The sequence below is a fragment of the Arachis ipaensis genome, chromosome B07 (assembly GCF_000816755.2).
Source record: "Arachis ipaensis cultivar K30076 chromosome B07, Araip1.1, whole genome shotgun sequence".
NCBI classification, from domain to species: domain Eukaryota; kingdom Viridiplantae; phylum Streptophyta; class Magnoliopsida; order Fabales; family Fabaceae; genus Arachis; species Arachis ipaensis.
Genome location: NC_029791.2, coordinates 3,671,294 through 3,681,292, shown reverse-complemented (window position 1 = coordinate 3,681,292; position 9,999 = coordinate 3,671,294). Strand labels below are relative to the sequence as shown.

General features: G+C 34.8%; 3 protein-coding genes across 4 annotated transcripts; 2 read left to right on the top strand and 1 right to left on the bottom strand.

The window, feature by feature from the left end:
• LOC107608265 (transcription factor PAR1) lies at window positions 219-770 on the top strand. The gene has a single exon (XM_016310107.2). The coding sequence runs from the start codon at window positions 299-301 to the stop codon at window positions 683-685; it is 387 nt and encodes a 128-aa protein (XP_016165593.1). The 5' UTR covers window positions 219-298; the 3' UTR covers window positions 686-770.
• LOC107609410 (peroxisomal and mitochondrial division factor 2) lies at window positions 4,734-6,366 on the top strand. Of its 2 annotated transcripts, none has more exons than XM_016311378.2 (2): window positions 4,734-4,862; window positions 5,113-6,366. In XM_016311378.2, exon 2 carries the CDS (start codon window positions 5,131-5,133, stop codon window positions 6,025-6,027), a length of 897 nt encoding a protein of 298 aa, XP_016166864.1. In that variant the 5' UTR covers window positions 4,734-4,862; window positions 5,113-5,130; the 3' UTR covers window positions 6,028-6,366. The 2 variants fall into 2 exon arrangements, with proteins under 2 accessions (XP_016166864.1, XP_020962681.1); XM_021107022.1 differs by having other exon boundaries at window positions 4,734-4,910.
• Window positions 7,088-9,201, bottom strand: LOC107609900 (FK506-binding protein 5). Its single transcript, XM_016311957.2, has 4 exons — window positions 8,965-9,201; window positions 8,020-8,879; window positions 7,802-7,901; window positions 7,088-7,409 (listed from the first exon to the last, which is right to left on the bottom strand). Exons 1-3 carry the CDS (start codon window positions 9,068-9,070, stop codon window positions 7,812-7,814), a joined length of 1,056 nt encoding a protein of 351 aa, XP_016167443.1. The 5' UTR covers window positions 9,071-9,201; the 3' UTR covers window positions 7,088-7,409; window positions 7,802-7,811.

Sequence of the window (9,999 nt, the reverse complement as noted above, 5' to 3'; positions counted from 1 at the left end):
AAGACATTTAGCTGATTTTTGGCTGATACCTCTTAATTTCTAGCATTGTTGTTCAAAATTTGAACAGTTTAATTTATTGGAGGTAACAAGGATCATGGATTACTGGAAATAATGGAAAAAATTTCAGAGGGCAAATATAAAAAACCCCAGTGGCTAGTGGGACCATAGCTTCGTTGTCAATTTGTAATTGATTGAAATTTTAATTATTATTTAATTCCCATTCTATCCCTCTTCTTCTAATTCCCTCTCTTCTCATAATAAACACACACACACACACTCTCTTACACTCACAAGAACAATGGGAGAAGGCGAAGACAACGCAGAAGAACCACAGATAATCTCGATCACCATGCCACCACCATTTCACCACCACGACAAGAAGCAGGCCGCATTGCATGTTTTACGGCGAGGCCGGAGGCGGCGGAGAGAAGAAGAAGAAAAAGAAGAAGAAGAAGAAGACCATGACGATGTGAAGAAAGAGGAAGAAGAAGAAGAGGAGAGAGAAGAGGTAGAGAGAAAGATTGAAGCATTGAAGAAGATAGTGCCAGGTGGCGAGTCAGTAGAAGGAGTTGAGAAGCTCTTCGATGAAACCGCCGGTTACATACTCTCTCTTCGCTGCCAACTCAACACTCTTAGGGCTCTTGCTGCTTTCTTTCACAATAATCTCCACCAAAACACCAATTAACCTTAACTTCGAGGTTAATTAATTGATTAATTCTACTTAATCATCATCAATCAACGGCTCATTAGTTAGATTCTTAATTTTGTTTCTGTACTCTCGTTGGGATCAAGGAAAATATTTCCCATCTTCTTAATTAGATTTATTTATTTAATTTTGTACCTGTTTTTTGGGGGCGGTTACTAGTTATTATGTTATTTGGTATAAATTTAGGTGCAGTTATATTTATATGGAGTTGATAGTTGAGAGCTGTTAAATAATAATTTAGTTAAATTTATCAAATATTTAATAACTCTCTATTATTAATTTCATATGAAATTAACTTCACTTCAATTTTTAGTTTCTAGTTTCTACCATGTTATTTTATCCGTATGCTATTAATATCTGCGGTCTTATGCTTAGTAACTTGCTATTACTCATCATCAGGATCTTATTATCATAGCATGGTTATTTTTGGCGTACGTACTCACCTTAAATTGATGAGAAATGTTAGAATTTTTTTTTCATTTATCTTTATCTTATATTTGGAGCTAATTATTTATTTTTTTAAATATTTTATTAAATTTATTTTGATGAAATAAAATGTGATTAATGGAAAGTAAGTGTAAGTCTATTTTAAGAAAAATGTGAATGTGTCATACATCTGGTTTCAGTTGATGATATCTGAGGTAAAGTTAGAATGAATGGGTGAAAGCTTATGACATGTGATGTTCCTTCTCATGTGTAAGTGGGCTTTAATATTGCAGGTTTTTCCACCTTGGTCCAGTGGGCCACCCTATTTTGTCCAAAAATCTGGATAGAAATCACATTATTATTATTATTATTATTATTATTATTATTATTATTACAAAAGTGAAAAATAGAACATACACATGTTGTCATTGGCCACTTTCTCTCTTCTTTTCATCTTTTTATTTTGGAAAGTGTTCGGTAGGTCGGGTATCGGACGGTTTGGGGTAACTAGTTAGGTGTAAAGCTGAGTCCCTGCTTCAGCCTAAGGTCCTGGAAGTGAGCAGCGCGAGCAGCCGGCTTCCCGAGTTTTTTACGAGTGAAGGAGGTGCCACCTGCAAAGACACTCCGACGATCAAATCAGTCTAGAGCGCAGGTGGTGAGGAGGGAAAGTGATGGTGACGTACCTTGGGGGAGGGTAGGACCCTTCCTTTATATACCTTGTTTGTGGGTGGGCCCCACGAGGGGAGGCCTCCTTCCATAAAGTTTCGCTTCCCACAGCTATCAGCCAGGACGCGTGTCCGGATTGTAGACCCGGCGGGTTACATAATTTGACCCACCCGTGCAGATCGGTTTACCTATGAGTCGGGCGGCAATTTCGCTCAGTTGGGTTGGACCGTAATAGAAAAGTTTTTTATTTTGAAGATTTTGAAAAAAGAATGTTATATAGTATATACACCACTTTTAATATATTTTCTATTTTTTATATTAAAGTGTAATTAATAAGAAATAAAAAAATAAAAATTTGTCATTTATATCATAATAAATATTTATTTAACAATGTATTACAAAATAGTATGAATATAATTTTTTTTTTTAGAACAGGGTTGTTTGACTTTTTAGTGTTTTAGCTATTAACTTAGAATCGAAATGCATTGCATTATAAATTACTGAAAATAGATAGAGGATCCAAGTTGTTGGGCTAAAGAATTCACATGGCTTGTGTTATTATCCGAGGTGGATTTTCAAAGATGCAAGATAAAATTACATGGTTGGTGACTTATATCATTATAATAACATGCATGTGAAAAAAACTAATATTAAAAGATAATAATCTCTTTTCCAAGATTTTGACTTAAAAAAATAGTCCATTTTATAGGGACATATCTTCAAATGTGAAATTAATAAACAGTTAGGTGCAAATTTCAATTTTTAGTATTGAGTTTGAAACATAATTCATTTGGAGAATTGGAGTTGCATTTCAATCCTGCTGCAGCAACTTTTGTTAGATGCCAAGAATATATATTTTAAAACCCTAGTTAAACTTTTTAGTTAGATTCTTCTTTTAAGTAAACGAAAAATTACTTTTTTTTTCTTCTATTTTCTAGAAAGCTAACACTCCTTAGCTTAAAAAAAAAAAAATTGTTCATAATAAATTTGTTATATTTCATAAGCTTATCGATATTCCGAGTGTCATGTGTCTCTATATTTGATGATGCATGAATATAAAACAGACAAACTATGAAAAAAACTAAACGAAATATCTCATTAATTGCCAACATTAAGAACTTAATCTAACATACAAAAACAAAGAATGAATAATTTAAAAGAGGAGAGATTCATAAATTTATATTTTTATTTTGTGTCTCTTATTTATTTATTTATTTTTAAGTATAGCAAAGTCTTAGGGACAGTCACATTCACAGCAAGCTAGCCTCCGTCTTTTCTGGAGAATTATGAATTTATGGTTCATGACTAGACTGCACTGCCACCTAGGGGTGGTAATGAGTAGGGTATAGTAGGGTTTGGAGTCAACCCTAACTCTATCCGCGGATTGAGATTTTTATATAAACTCAACCCTACCCTATCCGCGGGTTGAGAATATCTCAACCCTAACCCTACCTGCTCTTAACTCGCGGGTACTCGACTCTACTCGCGAGTTATAAAAAAAATGCAACGTTATTATATAACTTGATGATAATTTAAAATAGAACTGACTTTTATGTAAAAAAAAGTTTTTTAAATTATCAATTAATGATCTTCTTTTAATGACTAAGGATCTTTTGTATTTAATGAGAAGTCTTTAGTTCAACATCCACTTAAAATATATTTTTATATAAGTATATAATATATACATATATAGGGTGCGGGTTAGTCGGGTAGGGTTGATGCTCAACCTGCACCCTACCCGGCCGACACGAAAACCCTACCCGTACCCTACCCTACCCGCTGCGGATCGGGTTGGCAATCCTACCGGGTGGGGTCAGATTTAGTACCCGCGGATAGGGTACATATTGCCACCCCTACTACCACCATCTTATCAAAATTAATCACTGTATATTTGTGAGCCTTTTATACAACCGAAACAGCATGAAGTCATGAATTCCTCTCTCTAGTTTCTTGACTTGTTAACCATCTAATCAATCTGCAAAGGTACGTAGGCTATGTCATAAATAATCACTGATTAATTAACTTTATTACTCATTATAATCACCATGTATACTACTACTACTCCAACAACAACAACGAAAGTTTAATTTTACACGGTCGTACAATTACATTTATTTTTTTTTTAATTATTCTACCAACATAAAAAGTTGTTGTAAATGTATTTTAAATTATTAATATGTTTATTCATAGGTCAACCACTTAATTTTTCTGCTCTGGTCAGAGGGGTTAACCACCTAATCAAAATTTTTCTTTCCTTTTTTTTTCGCTTAGGGTCAACAAGAAATCATAAACGAAAATGATTGTTAAAGAATGAGTTGAGGCCTTCCTTCTTTGGGCCAAAAGTCCACACACTTGATATGATAGTTCCCACACTGAATTGAATACTAATGTGCAAAAAAAAAAATTTGAATACTAATTATTTGATGTGACCATTGACCAAAAACAATTTTAATAACCCAGAAAATATTGACAAAAATGATGAGTAAAAGGGCTCAATATTCGTCCAAATCCAATACGTGGATGCATGATTCTCTAAAAATAAAAATTAATTTAATCAAATTATCGCTTAATTTGAAAAAGAGAAAAGAAAAAAAAAAAAAGAAGCGAAATCGAATTGAAGCACTGAAAAAGAGTAACATGTATGAAGAGCTGTACATGACATTAACCCCACATTCAATGGAGCATTTCATTCTAATATATCAGCCGTTCATTATTTCATTTATTATGCTCTCACTTGAAAAAGAAATTATAAATAATTCAATCAAATTAATTTCATTATTTTTAGTCAAATGAAAAAAAAACCCAAAATATTACTATTTATGAGATCTTTGACCCCATAATAGTTGCCAAAGTTTAAACAAACATCAACAATGTATTATGAGGTGTGCTAGTTCAGCAGATTTTGTAATTTATACCCATTAATTAGATATCAATCTCACTAACCACCCCAAACCCTAAACCGCACTCTTACACTCTGCACTCTTTTTTGTCGCTTTCCTGGAAAATCATTCCCATTTTTCCCGGAAAATTCGTTCCCCAATCTCTTCTTACCGCACACTCCAAGGTTCTACTCCATCTTCAACAATTCTCAGTTCCGCTGTTTGCTTGCTCAGAAAATTTTTGAAAACAAAAATCTTCGATCGTTTCTTGATTTTTCTTTTATCAATAACTTCAAGTTACTTTACTTCAATGCTTTTGCTCATTTTTAAATTTTCTCGGTGGCCAAACAGCACCGTCGTATTTTCAATTTGTTCTGCTTTGCGATGTTGATTTAGATTCTCTTCTTTTTACTTCTTCAATTTTTGTTTCTGCAGAGTTAGAGCGTTGAAACGATGGCGGAAGATAACTTCTCGAATGGTGTCGATGAACGGTCGAGGATCGAGGCTTTGGAGAGGGAGAGGGATGAGCTTGCAAGCGAGAGCGCGGAGAGGAAGGAGCAGATCAAGAAGCTCGTGATGGAGAACGAAGGACTCCGCAGCGACGGCGATGAGATGAGAGAGAAGGTTCTCGCGATGGAGAAGGAGTTGGAGCAGTCGCGCGATGCAACTAAGGTCGCAAGTGCGATCGCCGCGAGGGCGGCGGAGCTGGAGACAGAGTTGGCGAGGCTCCAACATGACACCATATCGGATATTAGCGCCGCCGAGGAGTTGGCGGCTGAGGCCGCTGAGCTCAGGAAGCTGCTATCGGAGAACGAATCCAAGGTGGAATTGCTGAAGAAGGACAAATCTGAGAGTGAAGAGAAAATTAGGGATTTGGAGAAGAAAATTGGGGCTCTGGAGAAAAAAGATATTGATGAGAGGAACAAGTGGACTAGGGTTGAGGAGGAGTTGAGGGAGAAGATTCAAGAGAAGGAAAAGGAGGTTTTGGAATTAGGGCAGAAGATTAAGGAAGTGGAGAACTTTGCAAAGTCGAAGAGCTCGGATATGGAGGAGTGGGTTAAGGAGAAACTGAGCTTGCAGGAGGCACTGAAGAAGTCTGAGGAGAGAGAAAAGAGCTTGGAATTGTTTGTTGCTCGGTTGAAGGAAGAAGCAGGGGTGGCTGAGAATGTGATCAGAGGACTGAACCAGAAGGTTGATACTGTGAATGGTGGAGTGAAAGGAAATGGGGTTATTGCTAGGGATGGGAAAGGGGTGAAGGGTTTGAATGTTCAGTGGCCTATGGTGGCAGCTGGTTCTACTGTTGTTGCAGCTGCTGCTGTGATCTGTGTCTTCTATGGAAAACGTAGGTGAGAAGAAAAAGGATTAGAATTTGAATGATGCGGGAGGGTTCTAGAGGTTAGGTTTTATGTTACTAGGGTTTATGTTTACAAAAAAAAATGTGTTTCAATTTTGGTTGATCCATGAAAATAATGACGATGATGGTTTCTTATATGGCTTAATGTTTATCAAGCCTGTGAATTTTGATTTCTTGTTGAAAAGTTGGAATACTTGTTGGTTGTTAGCACTTTTTTCTGAGGAATTAAAACAGAATTGTGTGTTGAGCAATGCTCTGTTAAATGCAGATGCTAGGTTTTGTCTTTTTGTACTGATTATGAGTCTAATATAGTTCATTTTGAAGTTTGGATCTAATGTCAATGGCAGAGTTGAGTTGAGATTACGTTTTATTTTTTTTTGTTTCTCTTGGTAGTTATGTCATTTTTGTTTAGATATTTCACAAGTTTCTCTTGCCAATGTCACAAGTTTCTAAAATCGATCCTCTTTGAAAGTCTATTCCATAGTGATATGAATAAAACGTCAACTTCGTAAGTGAAAATTCTCTAAATTGGTTATGAAAAGATTCTTTTAATCAAATTTGACTTTCAAATATATTAAGTTGATTACACTAGTTTTTCTGTCATTTTCGATGTTGATAGCATAGGAATTTGTTAATATGACATATTAAGAGACATCATAATATATACTTAATAGTTTTAATTGGCTAGTAATATGATAAATTCATAAAATTAGATCAAATCTCTTCCAATTTAGGGTTAGTTTGATCTAATTTTATAAATTTATCATGTTAGCAGCTAATTAAGAATGCTAATTGTGTGCTACGGTCTCTGATGTCATTTAACGTGTTATATTAGCAAACTTTTACGTTGTTAATGATGGAAGAATTGATGTGATTAGTTTAAAATATTTTAATAACGATTTTGATTAAAAAAATTTTCAGAAACTAATTTAAAAAACGAGTAATTTTTTAGGACAAATTTAACTATTTAATGACGGGAAAATTCGCAGATCATGTGCCTTAAAACATAGAATGTGCTGCCTCATATCATATCTGCTTTTGATGCTGCCACATATATTAATGTAGTAATTGTAAAGCAATTTTCACATCATAGAGGGAAAAAGAAAAGGTGCAATTTTCTGGTGATAATTGCCACTCGGAAATTCAGTACAAACACCTGAAATGTATACTGCATAGTCTATATATTTTTGGTCTTTGAAATGAAACAATGGAATGTAACCACGCTGGAGGCAAGCAATTAAAGCAAACAGATACAATGTCTGAGAACTTGGTATACACACAACTGATTTTGGTTTAGTCTCCTTTGGTCTTTGGAAGGTACTATGACAGTCAATGATTGAGCGAACCCTCAGGTTTCAACCTTCTAAGAAGTTCCCCCCTACAACATTCAAAAATCAAATTTTCTGATTAGAAAATGGTTCCAAAATAATGTTACAAGAAGAGCTCTGTTTGAACTTTTAACCTTGTTTAGTATGAAACCTTGGAAATTATTAATCACATTAATGATTACACTAAGCATGAAACATTCCTATTTCTTACTCATCAATCTAGTTAAGTAATTGGTATCACTAACTACAATATAGAAAACCCTTTAAAGCAAAATCTAGCTTCAAAATTAGAAAGGAAAATGGATATATAATCTGCATAGACAATGGGACTCTACTCAAACAGACCAAAAAAATGGTAATAGTTAAAAGATCCAAATATAGAACTATCTGCATAATTTGTCAGCCAATTATGATAACATAACATTAACTATGATTTTCTCACCTTGGATCAATCATCTATCACCACCACCCCTTAGAACCTCAAAGATTCCACAGCAACTGCTCCAAGAAGTGTACTGCCTTGGAGCTACAGAGACAATGCCCTTTCAAACAAAAATAAAGAACAATATCATTACATAAACTCTAACCAAAGTGCAGACATAAATTTCAAATTGCAGCAAGAATCTTTGCACGAAATCGTTTAAATATGAAGTTAAATACCTGATTTTGAGTGCTACTAGGCACTTGAATCTCCCTTTGCACAGTGACAGTGGTGGTTTCAGCATTAAGAACATTTGGCAATGGTTGAAAAGACTCCTCCTTAGAACTTTCATAGGGTGGAACCAAAGATCTCTCATTTCCCTTTGCTGTTTCTTCTTCTTCTTCTTCTTCTTCTTCTTCTTCTTCTTCTTCTTCTTCTTCTTCTTGTTTAGTTGGAGTTGAAATTGGAACTGGTGGAGAAACCTTGTTATCATTCTCATCTGTTTTCTCTAAAGAAAACACATATTCTGTAACATTTGAATGCATAACATTCTCTTCCTCCTCTTCAAGAACCTTCACATCCTTAATAACTGTTTCAACTACTTCTTCTTCAGGCTCTCTTGAATCATCATTCTCAGAAAACGAAGATGGATCATTGATGTACTCAAAAGCTTCCCCTTGTTCTTCTTTCAGTTCCAATTCCAATTCTACAGTTTCTGAGGTCAATTCATTGTTGTTGTCATCAAATTGAGCCTCTTTTGTTGCACCATTGAATTCATCATTAGGTGAAGAAGACACAACATGCTCAAAACATTCATCAGAAACATCTTCTGAATTCTCCTCTTTTAGTACTATTTCTTGTTCATCTTTGATGTCACTTTCACCACCATCATCATCATCAGCAGCAGCAACTTCAACAGAAACAACAACCACTTCCTCATTTTCTTCTTTAGTCCAAGTTTCTTCCACATTTTGATGAGTCTCTACCTCCTTCAAATCCCCATTGAGATATACTTCCATTGTGCTATTAAGATATGAACTGTTGTGTTCAACTACCACAAAGGGTTCCAAATAACCTTGCTCTTCTTCCTTACAAGAGCCTAAAGCAAGAAATAACAAAAGCATATAGAATGGAAATGGTTGATGATGAGATGATAAAGAGAGATAAGAAACATGCATGCATACCTTGGAATGGTTGAACAGTAGGAGAAGAATGGTGGTTGGTTTTGGTCAAAGTTGAGTTTTTCTTGAACTTGTTAGGCTTTTTTCTTCTTGAAGTAGCAGTAGGCATGGCTGAATGGTAGATGGTTTGATTCAATCTTCAAAGGAGAAATTGGATTGGTGGTTAGACAAACTATGAATAAAATGAATGGTGTTGTTGCTTTCAATGTTTGTGTATGTTTACATAAATATGTGTATATGTATGTATTTATATGTAAATGTGATGTGGTTTCAAATTGAAATTGGGTGTGGAGGGAAGTGAGGTTATGCCTTTACGGCTTTACAGCTAATGTCTAAAGTTCACAACAATCATTACCACTCAAAAAAACAAAGAGAAAAATCCAAAATAGCCCCCGACAATTACCTCGACAACGAGGTTTTGACAAAAAAAAATCTCACTCTGGTCCCTGACAATTACCTCAAAAGGACAATGAGGCTCCTGTGCAAAAAAAAATTCAATGTTGTTTTTTTTCACAGGGACTAATCAGTCAAAAAAATATCAGGGGCCGAATTTGGTGTTTTTTCTTGGGGATCTCTTTGTCCTTTCGAGATAATTCTCAGGGATCGGATAGGATATTCACTCAAAAACAAAAGATAGGAATTGTTTTTTTTCAAAGTGTAGATATTTATTTTTTTTCACTAGTATTCACAAACCCAAGAAGCCCACATAGAAAACCAGAATTATTATTTTAAAACAAAAGGCAAGTACCAAACTGGCAATGATGATTCTCAGTCTGACCCAAATAAACAAGCTGTATGGGCCCAAAAGGAAAAGAGTAAAGATGTGATGTTGTTAAATAAATTTTTTAGTTTACTGTAATGCTACCAAGAATGGACACGAATAAGAACACAAAATACTTGAAGATGTTGGTGCAAAGACAAAAATAAAAAATAAAAAAAAAACACTTGAATATGCAGCTTAGGCTTTGATTGTGCACTCCATTCGACCGAAAAAAAATATTTGAACATACTAATTTCATATTTTGTAAGATAGAAAAA